This window comes from Pristiophorus japonicus, chromosome 5, assembly GCF_044704955.1.
Source record: "Pristiophorus japonicus isolate sPriJap1 chromosome 5, sPriJap1.hap1, whole genome shotgun sequence".
Classification (NCBI taxonomy): domain Eukaryota; kingdom Metazoa; phylum Chordata; class Chondrichthyes; family Pristiophoridae; genus Pristiophorus; species Pristiophorus japonicus.
Window position 1 is genome coordinate 261,860,510 of NC_091981.1, and position 26,425 is coordinate 261,886,934.

General features: G+C 43.5%; 1 protein-coding gene across 1 annotated transcript in view; it reads right to left on the reverse strand.

Annotated features, from left to right (window-relative positions):
- Positions 1-922: 922 nt before the first annotated feature.
- gtpbp4 (GTP binding protein 4) overlaps positions 923-26,425 on the reverse strand; it is a 39,211-nt gene continuing 13,708 nt past the window's right edge. The window contains exons 7-17 of the mRNA XM_070881591.1: positions 22,683-22,874; positions 21,404-21,469; positions 20,203-20,292; positions 19,484-19,594; positions 18,722-18,796; positions 18,590-18,641; positions 17,528-17,628; positions 13,489-13,689; positions 8,030-8,095; positions 3,832-3,975; positions 923-2,489 (exon numbers count right to left, since the gene is read on the reverse strand). Coding sequence (XP_070737692.1) covers positions 2,337-2,489; positions 3,832-3,975; positions 8,030-8,095; positions 13,489-13,689; positions 17,528-17,628; positions 18,590-18,641; positions 18,722-18,796; positions 19,484-19,594; positions 20,203-20,292; positions 21,404-21,469; positions 22,683-22,874 — 1,251 coding nt within the window. The 3' untranslated portion in view covers positions 923-2,336. The remainder of the gene's footprint in view (positions 2,490-3,831; positions 3,976-8,029; positions 8,096-13,488; positions 13,690-17,527; positions 17,629-18,589; positions 18,642-18,721; positions 18,797-19,483; positions 19,595-20,202; positions 20,293-21,403; positions 21,470-22,682; positions 22,875-26,425) is intronic.

Sequence of the window (26,425 nt, forward strand, 5' to 3'; positions counted from 1 at the left end):
CTCATCGAAGCATATAAAATTCTGACGGGATTGGACAAGTTAGATGCAGGAAGAATATTCCCGATGTTGGGGAAGTCCAGAACCAGGGGTCACAGTCTAAGGATAAGGGGTAAGCCATATAAGACCGAGATGAGGAGAAACTTTTTCACCCAGAGAGTGGTGAACCTGTGGAATTCTCTACCACAGAAAGTTGTTGAGTCCAGTTTGTTGGATATATTCAAAAGGGAGTTAGCTGTGGCGCTTACGGCTAAAGGGATCAGGGTGTTTGGAGGGAAGGCAGGAGTGGGGTACTGAAATTGCATGATCAGTCATGATCATATTGAATGGTGGTGCAGGCTCGAAGGGCCGAATGGCCTGCTTTTGCACCTATTTTCTATGTTTGCATACAGCAAGCTCCCATAACCATCACTTAAATAAATGACCAGATAATCTGTTTCAGTAATGTTGGTTGAGAGGTATTGACCGAGGCACTGGAGAACTAAAGTACTCTTCTTCAGATTGCCGTGGGATCAGAGAGGGCAGACAGGGCCCAGATTTAACGCCTTAGCCGAAAGATGGCACCTCCAACAGTGTCGCACTCCCTCGGCACTGCACGGAAGTCTCAGCTTAGATTTTGTGCTCAAGTCTCTGAAGTGGGACTTGAACCCACGACCTTCTGACTCAGAAGCGAGAGCCACAGCTGACACCTAATACTTTAGGCATTCACTCTATTGTTGCATCTGTGAAATCACATGGACATTACAACACAGCCCTTTTTTCAGTTCCATTTATTGCATACACTGACCAGTTTTTCCACAAGGTAAATAAAGTATGTAGATTTTATATAAAATAAATTGTCAACTACGGCCAACACCAGAAATCTGAAATGTATTTTAAGGATTAAAACAGGGGCAGGGGGTGAAATCTCAATAAACACAGCAAATTTGAAATTTGAGTAATACTTTTATTTGAGAGGGACAGAACTGTACATGGGTGCATGCACAGGCTAAGATTTTAACAGCACCTCCCCTCTCAAAAAGGGGAGGGGAAAGAAAAAACCACTATAATTACACACACTACCCAAACAATTTTTCTCAGTTAGGAGAGATGGGATGACTGCACTTCTCAAAAGTATCACGCCCTACATCAGAGCTGGTTGAAAGGTCTCAGCTCACCAAGAGCTGAAATCCTCAGATTTCTTGTAGCACCACTGACAGAACACATAAATGCAAGTTCTGAGTGCTGAGTAACAGCAGTGCTGTCAAGAGTATTGACAGCATTGTGGCAAATGTTCTTTCAGAACATCTGAAATGTATTAAGAATTAAACATTAACAGATATTGTGGATGTATACTTAATTTTTTAATATTTTCAATTACCCAGTTCTATGGGCAAAGACCTTTGAAAATGCACGAAATAAAAAGCAAATAATTTATTTTTAGTCTCCTTTAAAAAAAATGGTTCAAGCAGCTTTGTGTAATCTCCTTTCATGTTGTTGAAGTCATAACAGGAGAAATATTTGAGGGAATAATCATTTGATGAAGTCGGTGAAGTGTCAAAAATATATTTTTCCTAAACTGTGGGAAAAATTACCCTCCACCGAAGTCTATAAGGCTAGATTTGCCTACAATTTAAAAAATACAACATAATGTACTGTGCAACCTCACGAGCAGTGGAAGACAAGATTTCCCATAACGATCAGAACAATACAAAAATTGTACTGAAGCAAATAAACAGTGCAGCAATATAAAGGAATTTTAAACCGAGGAGCGCCTAAGACCACCTGGTATTTCTACACTTTTTGTACTGATGGTGGTCTGGATTATGGTATCATACAAGAATAAACCAAATATAAATCCACTTTGAAAGTCAGGTTCATTCAGTGAACACACAAGAAATCTTAATATATTTACCAAAGCAAGAGTTGATAGTCCTGTTTACATTGCACATTACTAAAATTCTATGCAGAATATCAAAGCTATCAAAAGAGAACATTTGATAGAATTCAGCACTTTACAAAGTCGAATTCTACCAGATCTTCCTAAATTACACTATAATTTAGTTTTGAAACATTATTTGTTGGCCGAATTTTTCTTCTCCACATTTCTTACTGGAGGTCAGGAAATGCACGTTCACTAAAATGAAATCAAACTCTTTTGAATTCATTCTTTTTTTTTTAAATCACAAGGCACAATTACGTTCTTGACGATCTATCTTGTGTCTTCAAGACCTCGTCTCAATGAGAAATCATTTTGTCCTTTTACCACAGGTTACTCAAGATGCATTAAGCTCCTTTTCTGGTGGATGACAACTCAACACAGCAGTCCTAGAATCTGGGGGACAATGTTATTTTCTAGTTTATCTACGGTCCTTTTTACCCATTTTCCGCTTGCCAGCGAAAAGATGCTTGGGTTTAAGATCAAATACATGTCGGTCAGCCTCTCCTTTCTTGCCCAAACGATTCATATCCTGCTGGGAGTTCTTCATCATCTTCTTAACCTTCTTCAGCATCTAAGCAGAATAAAAAGATTCAAGTTAGAAAAAGGGCAAAAAAAACCCAAATGAAGGGATGAAACAGTGTCATACAAAAGGCCCACCAATACAGTTATAAAATATCAGGATAGATTAAAAATGACCAGGATTTTAATCTCTATAGTATCTATTACTTAGAATGATCAAATGTGTCCCATGCACACCAATCCATAACACAAATCAACATTTGGGCCTGGATTTTCGAGCCCCTCTCAGAAAAATAGTGGGGGTGAACTTCCACCTGCTCTCGTGCCCCCACCGCCCAGATGATAGTATTTGCATTTGAGTGGAGATGGGGAGGGGGGGGGGAAACCATGCAAGGTGGGTTTAAAGCATACATCCGATTCCTGAATTAATTGCTGCGAGGGAGGGAAATATAGTTTAGCTGCAGCAGTTAAAAGCCTGCTTCAATTTACAGGCCCAAAAGCGCACAAAATGGTGTGCGAGGATATGAGACAAGGAGGATTCATATGGCAGGAGAAGCATCGGGGGTTTATGCTGTGATCAAAGCCCCAAGAATCTCCATGTAGATAATGTTGGCAGAGATAAGGCCAAGAGATAGGCTCTTTGGCACTGAAGACAGAAAGCCTTAGGAATGGATGGTGAAGGTAGTATGGAGGGAGGAGGCTCAGGTAGTCAGTGCCACCTCAAATACACTATGAATGGCAATATAATGCCAAAAATGATTCAATGACCTTTGTGAGGTTGGCAAAAAGAAGTAAAGGCATGAACATAGATGCTGAAGTAATGTTGGAAGCATGACTCACCTTCACATGTCCACACAGTAAATGAAGAGATGCACAAGACTGAATACGGACAAGGTACCTCACCAACTACCCCCCACCACACAGTCCACCATCCCTTATCCTACCTCCCGAGACCAAGGGTGGCAGTGTTTGAGCGAAAAGATTGAAGCATAGTCTGCACATGAAGCAACTCCACAATAGAGATAAACTTTCTCAATCTTCGTTTTCCTTGCAAAGGAAATATACGGCAAAAAAATGCCAGTCTTCTACAAACAAGTCAATCATCTCAAGTTCTGTTAAGGAATATTTAAAATACAAAGTCTTGATTCCAAAGTGATCAAATTCCATTGAAGAAACTAATCACCATCGGTTCAGTTCTCCAGTACTTTGCCTCCATGATCTGTCTCCAGCACATCTATCTTGCAGATAGGTGTACAAAATTAATGATGGCTATCTCAAAATGACTCGCATGCTTTTGCTTCTGCAGAATTGAGATGAACTGCACCACAGCATTTTGATTCTTTATACTAAACTATTAAACAAAACACCAATTTAGTTGCGAAATAGGAACAAACCTTTTCATCACGCACGCCAGAAACATCACGTGAAGTGCGAGAAGTGCTGCGACTGCGTGCTTTCGATGTTGGTGGTTGAGATTCTTCACGTTTGCGCTTTCTGACCACACTTCGAGATCGCCGAGCCTGCTGCGCATAGTGTGTCTAAATGGTGTGCAAAAAGAAAATGAGTTGAATGCACACTGAAGTAGCTTCTGAGCATTTTTTTTTAAATCCATAAAAATATAATTTAATGCATTTAAAAACTAATGAATTGTAAAAGCATTAATTGACGGTCAAATACTGAATTTCAAAATGGGATACAAATGCCCCATTTCAACTATTTTAGAAACATAGAAAATAGGTGGAGAAGGCCATTCGGCCCTTCGAGCCTGCACCACCATTCAATAAGATCATGGCTGATCATTCCCTCAGTACCACTTTCCTGCTTTCTCTCCATACCCTTGATCCCTTTAGCCGTAAGGGCCACATCTAACTCTCACTTGAATATATCCAATGAACTGGCATCAACAACTCTCTGCAGCAGGGAATTTCTCAGGTTAACAACTTGCTGAGTGAAGAAGTTTCTCCTCATCTCAGTCCTAAATGGCCTACCCCTTATCCTAAGATTGTGTCCCCTAGTTCTGGACTTCCCCAACATCGGGAACATTCTACCCGCATCTAACCTGTCCTGTCCCATCCCGTCAGAATCTTATACGTTTCTATGAGATCCCCCCTCATCCTTCTAAACTCCAATGTATAAAGGCCCAGTTGATCCAATCTCTCCTCATATGTCAGTCCAGCCATCCCTGGAATCAGTCTGGTGAACCTTCGCTGCACTCCCTCAATAGCAAGAACGTCCTTCCTCAGATTAGGAGACCAAAACCGAACACAATATTCCAGATGAGGCCTCACCAATGCCCTGTACAACTGCAGTAAGACCTCCCTGCTCCTATACTCAAATCCCTTAGCTATGAAGGCCAACATACCATTTGCCTTCTTCACCGCCTGCTGTACCTGTATGCCAACTTTCAATGACTGATGAACCATGACACCCAGGTCTCGTTGCACCTCCTCTTTTCCTAATCTGCCACCATTCAGATAATATTCTGTCTTCGCGTTTTTGCCCACAAAGTGGATAACCTCACATTTATCCACATTATAATGCATCTGCCATGCATTTGCCCATTCACCTAACCTGTCCAAGTCACCCTGCAGCCTCCTAGCGTCCCCATCGCAGCTCACACCGCCATCCAGTTTAGTGTCATCTGCAAACTTGGAGATATTACACTCAATTCCTTCATCCAAATCATGGATGTATATTGTAAAGAGCTGGGGTCCCAGCACTTAGCCCTGCAGCACTCCACTAGTCATTGCCTGTCATTCGGAAAAGGACACGTTTATCCCAACTCTCTGCTTCCTGTCTGCCAACCAGTTCTCTATCCACGTCAGTATATTACCCCCAATACCATGTACTTTGATTTTGCACACCAATCTCTTGTCCACTCTACTAGTTGCATCCTCAAAAAATTCCAGAAGATTTGTCAAGCATGATTTCCCCTTCATAAATCCATGCTGACTTGGACCGATCCCGTCACTGCTTTCCAAATGCGCTATTTCATTCTTAATAATTGATTCCAACATTTTCCCCACTATTGATGTCAGGCTAACCGGTTTATAAATTATCCGCTTTCTCCCTTTTTAAAAAGTGGTATTACATTAGCTACCCTCCAGTCCACAGGAACTGATCCAGTCGATAGACTGTTGGAAAATGATCACCGATGCATCCACTATTTCTAGGGCCACTTCCTTCAGTACTCTGGGATGCAGACCATCAGGCCCCAGGGATTTATCGGCCTTCAATCCCATCAATTTCCCTAAAACAATTTCCCGCCTAATAAGGATATCCTTCAGTTCCTCCTTCTCACTAGACTCTCGGTCCCCTAGTACTTCCGGAAAGTTATTTGTGTCTTCCTTCATGAAAACAGAACCAAAGTATTTGTTCAATTGGTCAGCCATTTCTTTGTTCCCCATTATAAATTCACCTGAATCTGACTGCAAGGGACCTACGTTTGTCTTCACTAATCTTTTTCTCTTCACATATTTATAGAAGCTTTTGCAATCAGTTTTTATGTTCCCGGCAAGCTTCTTCTCGTACTCTATTTTCCCCCTCTTAATTAAACCCTTTGTCCTCCTCTGCTGAATTCTAAATTTCTCCCAGTCCTCAGGTTTGTTGCTTTTTCTGGCCAATTTATATGCCTCTTCCTTGGATTTAACACTATCCTTAATTTCCCTTGTTAGCCACGGTTGAGCCACCTTCCCCGTTTTATTTTTACTCCAGACAGAGATGTACAATTGCTGAAGTTCATCCATGGGATCTTTAAATGTTTGCCATTGCCTATCCACCGTCAACCCTTCAAGTATCATTTGCCAGTCTATTCTAGCCAATTCATGCCTCAAACCATCGAAGTTACCTTTCCTTAAGTTCAGGACCCTAGTTTCTGAATTAACTGTGTCACTCTCCATCTTAATAAAGAATTCTACCATGTTATGGTCACTCTTTCCCAAGGGGCCTCGCACAACAAGATTGCTAATTAGTCCTTTCTCATTACACATCACCCAGTCTTGGATGGCCAGCTCTCTAGTTGATTCCTCGACATATTGGTCTCGAAAACCATCCCTAATACACTCCAGGAAATCCTCCTCCACCGCATTGCTACCAGTTTGGTTAGCCCAATCAATATGTAGATTAAAGTCAGCTATGATAACTGCTGTACCTTTATTGCATGCATCCCTAATTTCTTGTTTGATGCTGTCCCCACTGATTTTCTTTCAATACTTGCAAGATATTTATCAATAACTCTTGAAACAACAGAACTTGACTCACTTTATCAGTTGGTAATCTTTGGAGTTACAGTCAGAAGAAATCATAGCTCTTGCTGCCCTATGCATTATTGCCGGTCACATTGGCTTTGCATTACGATTTACTAACTGACACTACCGATTGCCAAATTGTACCTGTTACTCTGCTGAATAGGATACATATCTGAAACTAGTATACATGTGAACAAGACATCAATAGGCAGTACCATGTTTTGTCAACTCAAAGCAAAGAGCCATATTCCACTGATTTTAATTATATACACCATCTAATTTAGGTGCAGTTTTTAAGGCATTTGCCAAAAGCCATTCTCTAACCAAGAACATAAGAAATAGGAGGAATAGGCCATTTGGCCCCTCGAACCTGCTCCGCCACTCAATAAGATCATGGTTGATCTGATCATGAACTCAGCTCCACTTCCCTGCCTGCTCCCCATAATCCTTTACTCCCTTATCACTCAAAAATCTGTCTATCGCCGCCTTAAATATATTGAATGACTCAGCCTCCACAGCTCTCATGGGCAGAGAATTCCATAGAGTTACAACCCTCTGAAAAGAAAAAAATTCTCCTCATCTCAGTTTTAAATGGGCGGCCCCTTATTTTAAGACTATGTCCCGTAATTTTAGTTTCCCCTACGTGTGGAAATATCCTCTCTGCATCCACCTTGTTAAGCCCGTACAAATTTTAATAAGATCACCTCTCATTCTTCTGAACTCCAATGTGTATGGGCCCAACCTACTCAAACTATCCTCATAAGTCAACCCCCTCATCTCCAGAATCAACCTAGTGAACCTTCTCTGAACAGCTTCCAATGCAAATATATCTTTCCTTCAATACAGAGACCAAAACTGTACGCAGTACTCCAGGTGTGGCCTCACCAACGCCCTGTACAGTTGTAGCAGGACTTCTCTGCTTTTATATTCTATCCCCCCTTGCAATAAAGGCCAACATTCCATTTGCCTTCCAGATTACTTGCTGTACCTGCATATTAACTTTTTGTGATTCATGCCCAAGGAGGAAGACCTCCTCCATGATCTGGAACAGAGCAACTACGTGAATCAACAACAATTTACATTTATAACCAACTGCTAGGAATTGCACTCGAATGGTGGAGTTCAAGTTGGAGTGGGGGAAGGGGATGAAAGAAAAGTACTCTTCATATTTCTCCTGCTGTCCTGTGAGGAAGCACCACATTTCCACAGGGCATCTCTACAAGAACGCAATAACACAACGAAGACACAAATGTACATTGGCTTTGGGCTACATCATTCAAAATTTTTCTCTATTTGAAACAAACTGTTCAATTTTAAATAATATTTAATAAAAATAACTTCATACTTCATCTTTGTTGTCCATTTGCAAACCAAGGGATCCCATCTCCATTTCCAAGGTTTTTCGTTCAACCTGTAAAAATAGAAAAAAATGTTACAAAAAGATTTGTTTTCAAGCTTTAATAAGAATGCTCTTCTCACCCACTACATCCATTAATTGCCATTCATCCTTCTGTTGAGAAAATGAATGTTATAATGGTCACAAAACCATGTGATGCAGCAGGCAATCAGACTGACCTTTGCAACCTAATTCATAACTGGATAATGATCCATAATAGCTCAACTAGGCAGTCTCCTCTCTGTCACATTTAAGGGCCATACATTATATTGGCTATCTTAATCCACCATCAAGTAGATACAAATGTACAATTCAAAATTGCACAGAATGTGATACATATTGTCAAGCTCACACAAAGGCTGCAAGTACAAATGGTACAAGCAACACTCTAGGTCTTTGCCCACATATGAATAATGGCTATCTGGGCAAGCTGACTGTAGAACATTATCCAAGCAAGAAGTTAACAGCTTCAGAAGAGGAGGGGGAAAATTACCAAGAAAAAAAGTGACCCCTCCCAGAAAATGAGTCCAAATAAATTTGTTTCTCCAACAGTAATATATTTTAAAAATGAAAATCTCACACACTCTGGAGTCACAATTTAACTTTGCTATTTGCAGATCATCCATCTTCAATTTATATACTCATTCATATTATGTGCAGGATACTCCATGTTATTGCTGCAAAGTGACATGCATAGTGTACAAAAACTGAATGGAAAAATCCACGCATGCATGGACTTTTGAATGGGTCACGCAGCCCAGAAAACAATTACAGGGATCATCATCATCATAGGCAGTCCCTCAAAATCGAGGAAGACTTCCTACCACTCAAAGTGAGTTCTCGGGTGACTGTGCAGTCCAATGCGGGAATTACAGGCCCCAAGTTTCGACATGATTTGCTCCTGATTTTTAGGAGCAACTGGTGTAGAACGGAGTATCTTAGAAATCGGAATTCTCGCCATTTAGTTTGCTCCAGTTCTAGTCAGTTAGAACAGTTTCACTTTGGAACAGAATTTTTTTTTCCAAAAGGGAGCGTGTCCGGCCACTTACGCCTGTTTTCAAAGTTTCGTCAGTGAAAACTTACTCCAAACTAACTTAGAATGGAGTAAGTGAAGATTTTTGTACGCTTGAAAAAACCTTGTCTACACTTTAGAAAATCAGGCGTAGGTTACAAATCAGGCGTAGGGAATGGGGGGGGGGGGGTTTAAAGGGAAGTTTACAAACATTAAACACTTCAGTTTTACAAATAAAGAGCAATCATCAATAATAAATGATAAAAACATCAATAAATCAACCAATAAATCAATCAAAAAAAATTAATAAGAAATAATTTTTTTTTAAAAATCAATAAATAAAACATTTTATACTTACCGACTGCAGCACCGGGAGCCCTTCAACAGCGTGCTGGGATGCAACCCCCCCCCCCCCTCCCCAGTGTGTCTCTGTCAGTGTCTCTCATTCTCTGTCAGTGTCTGTGTTTCTGACAGCGAGGGGAGGGGGAGATGGGGGGAAGGGAGATGGGGGGGGAAGGGAGATGGGGATGGGGAGATAGGGGAGGGAGATGGGGGAGGGGGAAGGGAGATGGGGGAGGGGGAAGGGGGATGGGGGAGGGGGAAGGGGGATGGGGGAGGGGGAAGGGGGAGGGGGAAGGGAGATGGGGGAGGGGGAAGGGAGATGGGGGAGGGGGAAGGGAGATGGGGGAGGGGGAAGGGAGATGGGGGAGGGGGAAGGGAGATGGGGGAGGGGGAAGGGAGATGGGGGAGGGGGAAGGGAGATGGGGGAGGGGGAAGGGAGATGGGGGAGGGGGAAGGGAGATGGGGGAGGGGGAAGGGAGATGGGGGAGGGGGAAGGGAGATGGGGGAGGGGGAAGGGAGATGGGGGAGGGGGAAGGGAGATGGGGGAGGGGGAAGGGAGATGGGGGAGGGGGAAGGGAGATGGGGGAGGGGGAAGGGAGATGGGGGAGGGGGAAGGGAGATGGGGGAGGGGGAAGGGAGATGGGGGAGGGGGAAGGGAGATGGGGGAGGGGGAAGGGAGATGGGGGAGGGGGAAGGGAGATGGGGGAGGGGGAAGGGAGATGGGGGAGGGGGAAGGGAGATGGGGGAGGGGGAAGGGAGATGGGGGAGGGGGAAGGGAGATGGGGGAGGGGGAAGGGAGATGGGGGAGGGGGAAGGGAGATGGGGGAGGGGGAAGGGAGATGGGGGAGGGGGAAGGGAGATGGGGGAGGGGGAAGGGAGATGGGGGAGGGGGAAGGGAGATGGGGGAGGGGGAAGGGAGATGGGGGAGGGGGAAGGGAGATGGGGGAGGGGGAAGGGAGATGGGGGAGGGGGAAGGGAGATGGGGGAGGGGGAAGGGAGATGGGGGAGGGGGAAGGGAGATGGGGGAGGGGGAAGGGAGATGGGGGAGGGGGAAGGGAGATGGGGGAGGGGGAAGGGAGATGGGGGAGGGGGAAGGGAGATGGGGGAGGGGGAAGGGGGATGGGGGAGGAGATGGGGGAGGGGGGAGGAGATGGGGGAGGGGGGAGGGAGATGGGGGAGGGGGGAGGAGATGGGGGAGGGGGGAGGAGATGGGGGGGGGGGAGGAGATGGGGGGGGAAGGGAGAAAGGGAGATGGGGGGGGGATGGGAGAAAGGGAGATGGGGGGGGGGGAAGGGAGAGGGAGAAAGGGAGATGGGGGGGGGGAGGGAGAAAGGGAGATGGGGGGGGGAGGGAGAAAGGGAGATGGGGGGGGGGGGGGAGGGAGAAAGGGAGATGGGGGGGGGGGAAGGGAGAAAGGGAGATGGGGGGGGGGGAGGAAGGGAGATTGGGGGGGGGGGGGAGGGAGATGGGGGGGAGAGAAGGGAGATGGGGGGGGGAGGGAGAAAGGGAGATGGGGGGGGGGAAGGGAGAAAGGGAGATGGGGGGGGGGGAAGGGAGAAAGGGAGATGGGGGGGGGGGGAGGAAGGGAGATTGGGGGGGGGGAGGGAGATTGGGGGGGGGAGGGAGATGGGGGGGGGGGAAGGGAGATGGGGGGGGGGAAGGGAGATGGGGGGGGGAAGGGAGATGGGGGGGGAAGGGAGATGGGGGGGGGGAAGGGAGATGGGGGGGGGGAAGGGAGATGGGGGGGGGGGAAGGGAGATGGGGGGGGAAGGGAGAAAGGGAGATGGGGGGGGGAGGGAGAAAGGGAGATGGGGGGGGGAGGGAGAAAGGGAGATGGGGGGGGGAGGGAGAAAGGGAGATGGGGGAGGGGGAAGGGAGATGGGGGAGGGGGAGGAAGGGAGATTGGGGGGGGGGGGGGAGGGAGATAAGGGAGATGGGGGGGGGGAGGGAGATAAGGGAGATGGGGGGGGGGGAAGGGAGAAAGGGAGATTGGGGGGGGGGGAGGGAGAAAGGGAGATGGGGGGGGGGAGGGAGAAAGGGAGATGGGGGGGGGAAGGGAGAAAGGGAGATGGGGGGGGAGGGGAGGAAGGGAGATTGGGGGGGGGGGGAGGGAGATGGGGGGGGGGAGGGGAAGGGAGGAAGGGAGATTGGGGGGGGGGGAGGGAGATGGGGGGGGAGAGAGATGGGGGGGGAGAGAGATGGGGGGGAGGAAGAGAGATGGGGGGGGGAAGGGAGATGGGGGGGGGGGAAGGGAGATGGGGGGGGGAAGGGAGTTGGGGGGGGGAAGGGAGTTGGGGGGGGGAAGGGAGATGGGGGAGGGGGAAGGGAGATGGGGGAGGGGGAAGGGAGATGGGGGGGGGGGGGGAAGGGAGATGGGGGAAAAAAGGAGATGGGGGGGGGAAAAAGGAGATGGGGGGGGGCGGGAGGGAGGCTGAACGGGCCGGTCCCGAGGCTTCGGGCAGGGCCCAAGACTTCGGGCAGGGCCCGTCCCAGCACCAGATTTACAGGTAGGTGGCGTTGGGTCGGGTCGGGGGGTGCGCGGGTCAGGGGGGTGGTGGGAGGGAGGTCGGTTCGGTTCGAGTCGGGGGGAGGGAGGGAGAGGGAGGTCAGGTCAGGTCCGGGGGCGGGGGGAAGTGGGAGTCGGGTCGGTGTCGGGTCCGGAGGCAGGGGGAGGGGTCGGGGTCGGTCCGGAGGCTGGGGGGGGGAAGCGGGAGTCGGGTTGAGTCCAGTCCAGGGGCTGGGGGAGCGGGAGTCGGGTCGGGTCCAGTCCGGGGGGGAAGTGGGAGTCGGGTCGGTGTCGGGGTCCGGTCCAGGGGCGGGGGTCGGTGTCGGGTCCGGAGCCGGGAAGCGGGAGTCGAGTCTGGTCGGGAGGAAGCAGGAGCTGGGCGTGGGAGGAGCCTTATGCACGCAGCCCCAGTGAGGCCATTCGGCCAGGGCTAGGGGCTGCGTGGTTCGGGCCCCTCCCACACAGTTTTGGGCGCCTGGAGCTACTGCACATGCGTGCCCACTGTAGCGCGCATGTGCAGAGGTCCCGGCACTGTTTTCAGCGCAGGGACCTGGCTCTGCCCCCTGCAGCTTCTGCTGCGCTGCGCCGAGCTGCAAACGACCTGCCGGGAGCTGGAGAATCTGGAAGTTTTTTTTAGGCGCACTTTGTGGCGCGAAAAACAGGCGTCCAGGTCGGGACTGCGCTGTTCTAGGTGCGGCTCGAAACTTGGGCCCACAATCTCTGTCACAGGTGGGACAGACAGTGGTTGGAGGAAAGGATGGGTGGGACTGGTTCACCACACTCTCCTTCCTCTGTCTGCGCTTGATTTCTGTATGCTCTCGGCGACGAGACTAGAGGTGCTCAGCGCCCGCTCGGATGCTCTTCCTCCACTTAGGGCGGTCTTGGGCCAGGGGGTCCCAGGTGTCGGTGGGGATGTTGCACTTTACCAAGGAGGCTTTGAGGGTGTCCTTGCCTTGTCGGAGTGTTTGAAGACCAGGACTGTAAATCTGACACCAAGTTTATGGTCTACAGGGCAGTAGTGATACCCACCCTCCTATATAATTACAGGAATATTGCTTATCAAGCCGGTAAAAACTCACTTACTCCTGAATGCACCAGTTCTAACTTTTTTTGCCATTTTTAGTGCGGAACTAGTGGGTAAGTACCCCAAGTTCATGCCATTGCAATGCCAAGTCTTCATCGGCGAAGACTGCAACAGCGCAACCTGTGAAGGAGAGACGTATCTCTGACACCAACTTTTAGATTTCCATGTTTCATTGCGCATGTGTGGACGTCAGAAGTTGCTGTCAGTTTTTCCCTGTAATAACGCTGAGCACTGATGACCTCCCCGTTATTATTACCGCAAAACCCGGGCCAAGCAATAAATACATTTGGAATGACAATTCCACTTGTCCTGTAAGCTCAGATGATCAGACATTACTCCAAGGTGGGAAAACTGAAAGGGACCACTGGTACGCTGACATATACAGGAACATTAAAAATCCAATATATGACCTCCATTATGGATGAACCCAAATTTTAAAAAAACACAGGCACAAAAGTACTTGCCTTTTTAGCAGTTCTAGGCATTTTGGGACCTTTTTTAGTTTGTTTCTCTCTGGACATCAAGATTCGCATCTTTTTCTTCTCTCTTATCTGACTGGCCAACTTTCTGATGTCTCTCATTTCTTCGTCCTCGCTCTCAGAGTCTGAATCGTATTCACCCGCTACTCGTTTCAGTTCTTCTTCTTTTTCCAGCTGTTCGAGTTTCTGAAAAGGTGCAGTTACATTTTTTTTATTTTTAAGTTAGACACCAAATCTTAAATAGGTGAGTATTGACACCTGACACACAGATTAAAAAATTATACCAAAATATACTTTCGATATTAAAGATATTCGTATTTCAAATTACTATGCCTTTTTAACCATTTGTATTCTACTGCATAAATACAATTAAGTCAATTTAATCATTAAGGACAATTCAACAAACGGTAACACAGGCTGTTTGATTCGGCAGATAAATACATACAACAGAGAACTCTGCAGCATTATAGTTGAAATAACTAAAATCCAGGTTTACAACTGAGGGGTGACTTAGTGTAGATTTTTGGAATTTTAGCATCAAATGAAAAATTAAGACAGGTTATGTTTGCTGTGGGATATGAGGCACAATGGACAATCTGTAAAGGAAGGGGGAACAAATGTGATAACTGATGACCAATAAGCTAAAAGAAAAGCATTAGTCCTTGTACAGCAGGATATAGTAATTCACAGAATCAATGACATTATGAAGGGCGATGGTTACTACTGGGCTTGATAGGTGAGTCAGCACAGGTTAGTGAGGTGAAAGGACCATATTATCTGGGTGGTTGATTTTGGTAGTGAGCATTGCCCCTCCAAGCCTCGTCAGCTCCCATTAGCTGGGATGCAAAGCTCTGGGCCATTTAAAAAAAATATATGCCTGTTTGTTTACACAAGTCTATTACTCTGCTAGTAGCAGTATTTTGAAATTCATGAACCCAGAGGATTAGAAAACACTGCTCCTCCACTAGTGAATTTAGAGCAACTGCAGCCGAAATTCCAGCAATAGGGGTGGGGTGGGGGGAGGGCGGGCAGTGATACCAAACCACAGGTCCACATGGCTCAGAAAACTGCAGCCAACAGAAGAAACAGCAATTTCAGACAAAGAGCAGCAGATATGACTGCCTAGGTCACTGCAAATGCAGGCGAGATTGGTCATGACTGGCCCCATCTACCTCGTGTAACTCACTAATCCCTTTTAGGAACACAGGAGCAGGAGTAGTCCATTCAACTCCTCGAGTCTGTTCAGTCATTCAATTCGATCACGGGAGGTCTGTACCACCATTCTATTTACGCACCTTTCCTCCACATCCCTCAATACCATTACCCAACAAAAAGTTATTGAGTCATGAAAATTTAAATTCACCCTGCATCCACAGCCTTTTGGGGACGCAAGGTCTAGATTTACACTACCCTTTGTGTGGAAAAAGTGCTTCCTGATTTTACTCCTATATGGCCTAGCTCTAATTTTAAGATTATGCCTTTTGATTCTGGATTCCCCCACCAGAGGAAATAGTTTCCCTGTATCTACCCTATCAAATCCCTATTATTTTAAACACCTTGATTCAATCATCCCTAGGGGAAAACAGGCTAATGCTTGAGACTAGAGCGAGAATGTGCAGAGATAGTTTAGATTTAACTATTTCACACAAAGGGTGGTGAACATATGTCCAAGGAGGCAGATAGTGTTTGAAAATTTAAGGAATTGGAAAGATAGGAGGGATTGGACAAATGACAGGTGTTAATTTTGTGACTGATCAGATGAAGTGCATAGTATTTCTAATAATCCTAGCTCAACAATTCTTCCTCCCCCTCCTTTAAATTTATTAAATCTCTCTTGTTGCTCTCCCTTTATGCTGTCTGTATTTCTGCCTCTCTCTTCCTTTTCTACAGCAGTCTTATGCTTAGCAGGAAGGACCACTGAAGGAGCCCAGAGCTACTAGAAGAGGCAGAAAATCAACTACTTGATCAAAGATACTGTTACAGCCCTGGAAAGAGATGATACACTAGAGGGTTCAAAGACAGAAGCTATTGTTTAGAGTTAAGGAGAAGAGGATCTGTTTGGCTGCTGGTTATATGATTATAGACTATCAAATAGTGGGATGGAGATGAAGGAGCAAATCTCAGAAAAATGTAAAAACCAAGAGTATTGGGATGTTTTACTATGTTAAAGGTGTTATATAAATTCAAGTTGTTGTTGAGGGAGAAAGGAAGGGCAATCAAAGCGAGAGCTTGACTAAAGAAAAAGGAAGCTCATGATAAACGACAGGTTCAAAATACAGTAGAGAATCAAGCAGAATACAGGAAGCACAGAGGAGAATTGAAGGGAACATTAAAGTCTTTTATAAACATATAAGGATTAAAAGGCCAGTCAAAAGGTGGGGCTGATTAGGAACCAAAATGGAAATCTTATTGAGGGTATGGCTGAGGTAATGAAGTACTTTGCATCTGTCTTCACAAAATAAGAGGCTGCCAATGTCAAAGTAAAGGAGCAGCAGGTAGAAAAATTGCATGGGATAATAGAAGAAGAGGTACTAAAAAGGTTGGCGGCACTCAAATTATATAAGCCATCCGGCCGGATGGGATGCAAAATAAGTTGCTGATAAAAGGGACAGTCTCTGGCCACAATCTTTCAATCTCCTTGGATATGGGCGTGCTGCCAGAAATTTAAAGCAGGGAAGTGTGAAGTGATGCATTTCAAGAGGAAGATTGTGGAGAAGCAAAATAAACAAAATTACAGGGGGTGCAGGAACAGAGACCGGGGGGGTACACATACACAAATCTTTTGACGGTGGCAGGACAAAGTTGATAAAGGTGTTAAAAAAATCATAGAGGATCCTGGACTTTATAAATGCAGGCATAGAGTACAAAAGCAAAGAAGTTATGTTAAACCTTTATAAATCACTAATTAGGACACAGCTAGAATATTGTGTCCATTTCTGGGCAACACACTTTAGGATGCAAGTCTTTGAAGAGAGTGAAGAGGAGATTTACCAGAATTATACCAGGGGTAAGAGACTGGTTATGTGGAGAGCCTGGAAAAACTGGGATTGTTGTTCTTATAACAGAGGTGGTTATGGGGCAATTTAGATGTTCAAAGTTTGAGTAATTAAGGAGAAACTGTTTCAGTGGCAGGTGGGTTAGTAACCAGAGAGCTCGGATTTAAGATCATTGGCAAAAAGAACCAGAAGGGAGATGAGAATTGTACTAGCTGAGCAGGCAGTGGAAATAAATTCAATAGTAATTTTCAAAAGGGAATTAGTTATTTGAAAAGGAAACATTTGCAGGACCATGGAGAATGAATGAGGAAGTAGGACTAATTATATAGCTCATTCAAAGAATCGCACAGGCACGAAGAGCCGAATGGCCTCCTTCTGTGCTGCAAGATTCTATTATTCTATGCTTTACTCCATTCAGATTGGGGGGGCCATGGGAAAATTGAAAAATTGAAATGTATTGTTTATCCCCACAACCTAATGATGTGGAAACGAGTCCCAAGGTTGAGAACAATAGAGGAGCTGATTTAAAAACAGAAACATATTTTAAATTGTTCAAAATGCTTGAATTAATTTTGCTTTTAAATGGCAAAGATCACTGATAACCAGTAGTTACGCATTCTCCTTCCATCATGGAGCAAAACTCCATTCCCAGTTGCGACTGCATTGCTGCAGTACATAAATATTTTGAGGTATGAATTTATTTGTTTTGCAAAGGGATTTTCCAAGATGTTGACCACAAGGGGAACAGTGCAATTGTGATTGAGAACAGATTACCAACCCCATGGATTAAATGTCGGAGCAGCCCAAGTGAAATTATCGTGATGGTATATAGTAATCAAATTTGAAGTATGTACCGATCACTGAAACAAGTTCCAACAAGCCCTAATTTATAGCAAAATAATACTGCATTGTTAATGTTTGCAAATAGGTTTTAGTTTGTCCATAAAATTAATCTAATTGAAGTTCTAATTACTTGACAAAACATCAAACTAATTAAAATCAAAATGTAGCATACAGTTCTAACTCACCTTCATAATTTCAGGGTCAATGTAATCAGCTACATTATGACCTTCCCATATTTCAGGGATGAGATCTTGCTTCTCAGATTCATTCATCAAATCCCAGTATTCTAAGGAATGAACGGATACTATTTATTGAGGTGCAAAGATACCTTAGTAGCGAGATTACCACAGCAGTACTATCAAGGAGACAAGCCAAAACTCAAACTCCAGTAACTTGGATGCTTTGTGTTCAGCTGGAAAGTAATTTTACTAATGTAACTGGGAATGCCTGGAAAGGATTCCCTCCCACATTGCATTTTCCAATAAAGTAACCAAACAGCAGCATCCAGAGATATCTACATGCCAGGCCTTCAAGTACATAGTTTAAAAGCTTGGTGAAGGTCCATTAAATTGGGCTAGCAGCAGTCAAGAAAGTGGTTCATTAGCACCTTCTGAAGGCCAATAAATGCTGGCTTTGCCAGCAACGCCCACATCCAGTGAATGAATAAAAAAAACACAAATTATGTTATGGAAGTGCCAAACGATCAGGCTCGTCAGTTATCAGAGGACCCTTAAAACACCTGATCATCTTATCATCCGAGATCAAGAGACAGCCATACTTATGATGCCAATCTGATGGACAAGCACAACAACGGATACCTGAGCATACACAGTCCCAGTATTTCCAGATGAAGAGCCCAATGCCTGTTATAACAAAGTGTTGTGAAGTTTGACTGCATTTTTGTTGTAATTACAAAGGCATAAGTTAGTAATCACGGGTCTACATAAAACAAACTAAAGTTGCTTTTCTTTGCTTCGTTCCTCCACACTCCCCTTATTTCCAAATTACCATACAAATGCCTTCCTAAAATCACTATTGAAAAGGAACATTTGCATCTGATCCTAATTAAAACTTTTGACACCTTATATTTACCTACTGTAGATTATCCTTTAAGAGAGCAATTTCCAAATTTTAATGGGAATAAAGTTTCTTAAACTTGCCTATCATTTTTGTTAAAAGTTGTCATTTTATTAATTGGATATGCTGCCAAATATTAGAAAACAGAATATTTCTGAAAAATTACTTACTCTGGAGGTCTAGGACATAATCATCACCCATCTCCAACTCCAAGTCCCGCTCCTGTCAAAGAGAGCATCTCACATGACAAAAGTAATTACAGAAATTTGGATAAACTGTTTACAACCTAAACACTCACTAACCGATTTACGTTTTGGCGCATCCACCTCCATTTTTCTGCGTACGGAAGCTCCTTCAGGTATGCAGGGTGGCCTCTCCTAGAACAGGACAAGACAAAATGTAATCTTCTTTGACACAAGTTTAACTAAAGACATCTGTAAACACTACTTTATGTACTGTAAACTGGGAAAGTGTTGTCGTATATCAAACAATATAGAATCAAGAGCATCATTTTCAATGGGTCATTGTACTCAATCGTACAGTACAAGCTGTATCAACCAAGATTGCTCCTGGTTCAATCCTTAGTATGTAATACTTCAGCCAGGGTGAAAATGCCATAATTGGCCATAGCACCCGAAGGTGAGACAAGAAAAAAAAGAGCGCTTGGATATCTTTTACAGTTTATTGTGCAGTGGTCCCTGCTGGAAATATGCAAGTGTGATCATATGATGTCTTCATGTAGCCCACTCGCCATCTGGACTCAAACAGGAAGAAAGGCCTTGGACGAATTACCCAAGATTGCCGCTACCATAAAACCATTCTCGATCACATACACAATGACAAAAGTCACACTTTTAGAAACAGAATGGAAAATCTAGATAAATCCAAAAGTACAGAGCTATTGAACTCAAATGCAAAGTGCAGGGGGGGAATCATCAACTATACTCAACTCGCCTCTCCATAAAATTAACCCACCTATAAAAACATTGTACTAAAGAGTTGTTGCACATTGCAAGATTAAGAAGTCAGGTGATATAACAGTACAGAACAATGCATTAACTCACCTTGTGATCTCTCTTTGATGGGACAGCTAGATGGAGTCTGTTCAGCAAATCATTCACTTTCTTGCCTTTCATTTTGCTATCAACACGATGAGCAAGTAGCCTATCACAAGCCTAATAAGTAAATTGTAGATTCGTTTTAACAAACTGAACACTGCATTTTCTAAAACAACAAATATCTAAACAATAAAAAAAAAACACATTTAAATGCTCAAGTAGTAACTCCATCCTTTAGTTAACAAGCCTGTGGACTACTAATTTGAATTAACCTGCTGGATCAAGTAGTTGGAGGCAGCTTACTCGAGTTTTTTTTAAAGTTACATAAAGATAACATTATGTGGCAGATAGTAACTCTTGCAATTGTTTCTTCCAATTCGACTTTTAAATCCTGCTGCTCAGTCCTCCAAGGTCAGTTAAGTTCTACCTACTCCCAGAGAAGCTAGGGAGATTGAGAGCAAGTCTCCAGCTCAAGCACTTTGTTTAGATTATAATATCTGTAAGGCCAGCCAGAACAAGTTACAGAGTACTCAATTATAATTGGGAAGTGTCCTTTGAGCGTCATTATGCACACTAGCATTACAACCCAGTTACAAATAATACACCAGTTTGTTTTTGAATCATTATCAAAAAACCACTGAACCTATTCTACCATTGGGACCCAACTAATAATGTAAATTTTATATCCCAAATTGAAATGAGAAATTCACACACAGAAGACTCACCTCAGTTCTAACTTTAATGATCCCCTCCTCTGTCAAAGTACTTGTCTCTGTTACAGTGATTCCTTCTGCCATAAGATCTGCAAAGATTTTCTGTAAGAACAGGTAAACCATAACTGTGATTAAATAGTCATGAGAGTTTAGTCTGGACAGTGAGATCTTACACCAGGTGTCCTCAATTCTCAGTCTAAGAGATGGTTGATCTTAAGCAACATTTGATTAAAAGAAAACTGAATACAAATGTGGACGACAGCTTTATAAATGCTGAGAAGGTCTCAGAGGCTACTCAGTACTTGCTACAAAAAGGGCCAGACAAGCAAATCTCCTTGATCATTTTCAGCAACCTTTTAGAAATAGTCTCGAGAGTGTACTAGGCCACTTCATAGGGCAGTTAAGAGTCAAACACATAGATGTTGGACTGAAGTCACATATAGGCCTTGACATAATGGAGTAAGGTGTTATGGGGAGCGGGCAAGGAAGTGGAGTTGAGTTGAGTCCATGATCAGATCAGCCATGGTCTTATTGAATGGCGGAGCAGGCTCGAGGGGCCAAATGGCCTACTCCTGCTCCTATTTCTTATGTTCTTATATAGGCCTGACTGGGTATGGACAGGTTTCCTTCCCTAAAAAGGACATTTGTGAACTAGTTTGGTTTTTACGACAATTCAATAGCTTCATTGTCACTTTTACGGATACCACCTTTTTAAAAACTGAATTTAAATTCTCAAACTGCCACGATGTGTTTTGAACTCATATTCTCTAGATTATTAGTCCAAGACTTTGGATTATGTGTATAATAACCTAACTAATACACTACCATACTGCTACATGCAAGTAAGCACGGAACAGCATACAATTATTAGGAAAATGCCTTCAATAAAGATGCCAAATAAAAAGTGTGTATGTTTTTTTTATTAGACCTAGTGAAATAATATGGGTCACCAGTAACATTATGCCAAGGATAGGATAAGGCCATTATGGAGCTTCACACTACAGTATACTTCATCAAAAATAATTTAGCTTAGGTGTTACCTCTCTAAACAAAGTTTACATTTTATTTCTATATTTTCTACAAAGTGAAAGGAAACAGACCAATCATCTCCTGCACCATGAAAAAAGGATCGTACGTCAAAAAATAGGGGATGCATATATGCAGTAATTGTTGGCTTTAAGACCGCACAACATGACCCAAAAAAGATACTGACCTTCTGCTCTTCAGAAAGTTCAGCGATCTTCTTCACATCGGATTTGTTTGCAACAATAATCAGGGGCTGAAATAGAGAAGTAATCAGTAAAATGAAGCAAGACAAATTTTTTCCTTGCAGGAACATTGAGTGAAAGATCATATATAGAATTACAGATTTACAACAGAAATGGGTGATTTGGCTCAACCAATCCATGTTGGTACAGTCCCCCATTGCATATAGCAGGCACATTCTACCCATTATACACGGCAGACAGTAAAACCATCTGAATGAAGCTGCCCAAAGTTTCCTTTTTCCGATTGCCTCCCTTAGATAACAGTGCCATCAGCTGATGGATACTTCATGCATGTTCAGTCAGTTGTTTGCCCTGTTAACTTATCTACTGACGGGAGGCAAGTCAGAAAGTGGAGATTGAGCATCTTCATCAAACTGCTGAGTTTGCCTGAAATTAGCTAAACTTTTAAAACGGTAAGTACTGAGCTGCACAAAATAGCTGCCATGCTTAATATGTTTTAAAGCACCTTTGTAATTGATGCCGAAGATATTGACGAACGGTTAGTGTCATTTGCCCGATATAGGCGACAGTCCTTTGAGCTCGGATGGTGCAAGTGGTGGGGACTGTATTTATCCTTCACTGCAGTAGTGTTAATGCCTTGTGCCTGCCCAATTCGCAAATACCTTTATCCCCCTTTCCTTCAACCACCTAAAGAATCCATTCTTAAAAGTTAACACAATCACTAATTCTAGTAGTGCATTCCACAGCCTCACAACCCCCAAGACGTTTATCTGTCCTAAATTTCTTGCGTTTAATAATTATTTCCCTTCAGCCACTAAAAACTGTTTAATGGCAAATTTTAAATACTATCAAATCATTACTGTTCTAATAAAAACTGAGCCAATTGTATCTATATCATAAGTAATGGGAATGAGTAAAAAGTCAAAGGAAAACTTGATTAGAAAGACTTGCATTATATAGCACCTTTAACAACCTCAGGATGTCCCAAAGCACTTTACAGCTAATGCATTACTTTTAACGTGTAGTCACTATCGCAATGTAGGAAGCACAGCAGCCAATAATAGCATTAACACATTTTCTAATTTCAGCAGAAAAGATGGCAAGCACAGTTTTATACCAATGTCATTTTTCTCAGCAAAATTAGCAGACAGAAATTTCATCCTACTTAAAAGTATACAGAGTTACTGCATATAGTTATAATAGGCTGCCAAAATTATGAAAAGTTTCAACTCAACTTCATCCTGCTCAAAATGAAGATTGTACCTTGTTGGCAAAGAGAGGCCGAATGTTGTTGAAGAGATCTAGCTGGTCCTCCACAGTGTGACCACACTGTTCAGACACATCCATCACATATAGAACAGCAGCACGAAGGTGAGCCAGCGCAGTGATCGCCTGCATCTCAATGGTATTCCGCTCCTCCAACGGATGATCCAAAACACCTGGAGTGTCAACCACCTAATCCAGGAGTATTATCACCTTTAGTACCAGCCTTTCCTCTGAATGTTTTATTTTTTTTTATTTAAGAATTGACTATAACATCAAACATTTCAACACGTTACCAATAGACACCAATCATATCCCATGAAACTCTAATGCATACTGAAGTAGTAATAATTTCAGTAAACAAATAGACATTAAGATTTTGGTCTTTTAGAAAAAGGGTGACAATGAAAAGTTTTCAGCTTTTCATTGATTTATACAGAGCACTATTATGTCCGATTGTGAACCAGCTCAAGCAGAATTTCTCAGAACAACCAAAGAATACAATCCTGAGGGGGGAAAAAGATTGCCACTAAATTACTGCTGTATTATTAACCCAATTTCTTAAATGAGTCTCCAAAACCAGAAATTATTTTATTGTGGAAGACAGTCTCCAATAACAACCTTTCATTGCCACATTAAAATCTCACTACATGCAAATGCAATAGGAATCTAATCACCTCTGGATAGAACATTTTGATTAATGAAAAAAGTGCTATAATAATTTCAAACACAAAATTAGGAATAGTAGAAGGCCATTTGGCCCACATGATCCAGAGGGACCAGCATCATCCCATTGAGCTCACTGCCATTTTGACAGCCTTGTAAGCTCTATCTTTTTAATCCCAATTCTCTGGCTGTTCCTTAATGCTCTTGCTTTCAAAGTAAATATCCATCTCCCTTTAAAAAACTTGATTTATTCTGCATCTCTAACCTTCTTAGCAGTACATTCCACATTCTCTCATTCCTTCATGTGGAAAAAGAAATCTGGATTCACTTATTATACATGTCCCGTTCTAGATTTTCCCTGCTAGTGATGGGATGAGCTGTTCCACATCTACCCGTTCAATTCCTTTCATTATTTTAAATACTTCAACTTCCTTAGCTCCAGATCTTGTAACCTGTTTGTTAGTCTCTCATCATAGCTAAGTTTCTTTATCTGTGTATCACCCTTCTTGAAGTGAACTGTCCGAAACTGAACACAATATCCAGCAGATCCTTAGTCAAGGAAGGCCATTCAGCCCATCTTAATTCATCCATACAGAATAACCCAACATTCCCCCACTGCCCCCCACCCCACCCTAATGCTGGATATAATTGCTTCATAACTGATTTCAAATTTTTTGCCTCCACCACTCTGCCCAGAAATCTATTCCAAGTGTTGATCACTCTCTGCATGACGAACTTCCTGGTATCAGTCCCAAAGTTATGTTTTACTATATGAACATGTGCCCTAACAAAGTCTGACCATTTGCAGTACTACTACTTCAATCCCACTGAGGTCACTTGACTCGGCACAGACTGGGGAGCATCTTGGGATCTTCCTGGTCTGGATGGCTGAGATGTAGATTTCACCTCTAGGTTATCGGGGCAGCTTGGCATAATTTACGTTGAACACGTACACAGTCCTGCTGAAGAATAAGCTGGATTCTAAAATATATCTGCAATGGTCATCATAGAATCTTACAACACTGAAGGAGGCCATTTGGCACATCGTGCCCATGAAAGAGCTATCCAATTTAGTCTCACTCCCCTGCCCTTGCCAGATAGCCCGGAAATGTTGCCCTTCAAGTATTTATCCAATTCCCTTTTGCAAGTTATTATTGAATGTACTTCCACTACCCTTTTAGGGAGTGCATTTCAGATCACAACATGCAGCATAAAAATAACTCTCATCTCACCACTGGTTCTTTTGCCAATCACCTTAAATCTGATTACCAACCCTTCTGTCACTGGAAACAGTTCCCCTTATTTACTCTATGTAAGCCCATCATGATTTTGAACAATTCTATTAAATCTCCCCGTAACCTTCTCTCCTCTAAGGAGGACAATCCCACCTTTTCTTGTCTCTCCACATAACTGAAATCCCTCATTCCTGGTACCATTCTAATAAACCTCCTCTGGCCATGACACCAACCTAATGTGTGGTGCCAGAAGTGGACACAACACTCAGGCTGAGGCCTAACTAGTGATTTATAAAGGTTTTGCATAAATTCTTGGCTTTTACACTCTATGCTTATTTATAAACAGGCTTCTCAACTTGTCCTACCACCTTCAATCATTTGTGTACATACACCCCCAGGTTTCTCTGTTCCGCCACCCCCTTTAAAATTGCACCATTTAGTTTAAGTTGTCACTTCTCTTTCTTCCTATTAAAATGCACCACTTCACACTACTGTGTTTTCAATTTTATCAGCCATATGTTTGCTAATTTCACCAGTCGACGTCCTCCTGAAGTCTGTTAATATCCTCCTCATTCTTTACTGCATTTCAGAGTTTTGTTGTCATCTGGAAACTTTGACATGATGCCCTGTATACCCAAATCCAGGTCATTAATTAATATAGATCAAACGAAGCAGTCGTCCCAATACTGATCCTGGGGGGGGGGAAACCACTGTATACTTCCTTACAAGTCTGTAAAATAACCGTACACCACTACTCTCTAAGAGGGGTCAACAACCCCAGGGGGCATATATTTAAGTGATTGGTACGAGGTTTAGAGGGGATTTGAGGAAAATTTCTTCACCCAGAGGGTGGTGGGGGTCTGGAACTCATTGCCTAAAAAGGGTGGTTGAGGCAGAAACCCTCACCACATTTAAAAAGTACCTGAATGTGCACTTGAAGAGCCATAACCTACAGAGCTACGGACCAAGAGCTGGAAAGTGGGATTAGGCTGGATAGCTCTTTATCAGCTGGCACGGACACGATGGGCCGAAATAGCCTCCTTCTGTGCTGTAAATTTATATGATTCTATGATTCTGTCCCTTCGCCAATGTTGTATCCACGCTGACACTGCCCCTTTAATCCCATGGCCGTCAATTTTCCTAACAAGTCTAATATGTAGTACTTTATCAAGTGCCTTTTGAGCGTCCATACACACATCAACGACACCACCTTAATCAACCCTCTCCATTACTTCAAAGAACTCAAGTCAACTGCGATTTGCTTTTAACAAATCCATGCTTGCTGTCATTTAGTAACTCATATTTTTCCAAGTGACAATTAATTTTGTCTCAGATTATAAGTTTCTTCACCATTGACATTAGGATCCCTCTCCCCTTTTTGAACAGAGGTGCAACATTTGCAATATTCCAGTCCTCTGGCACCTCTTCCATATCCAAGGAGTAATGAAAGATTGTGGCCAGAGCCATCACTATCTTCACCCTTACTTCCATCAGCAACCTAGGACCGGGTGACTTTCCTACTTTGAGCAAGATCCCCTTTCAATTCACTTTAACCCTCCTTCAGTTGAGTATTCCTTGTCCTTTGCCAACTACTTGAAACCTTATGGTACCAATATATTTATGATCCTAGGAAATGTTAGTCGCCAAATATTTAGTGTTAGCAGCTCGCCTGTATTATTGTGATGTATTTTATAAGGACAGACCACTATCTTATTCTGCAGTTAAAATAGAGCTCTGACCCTTTAAGTCCACAAGGTCTATTTATTAAACAGCCACATCCCAAAGTCAATGAGGGCCATTTTTTCTCGATAGATTTGCAGCCTTGTAGATCCCCGACTCCTC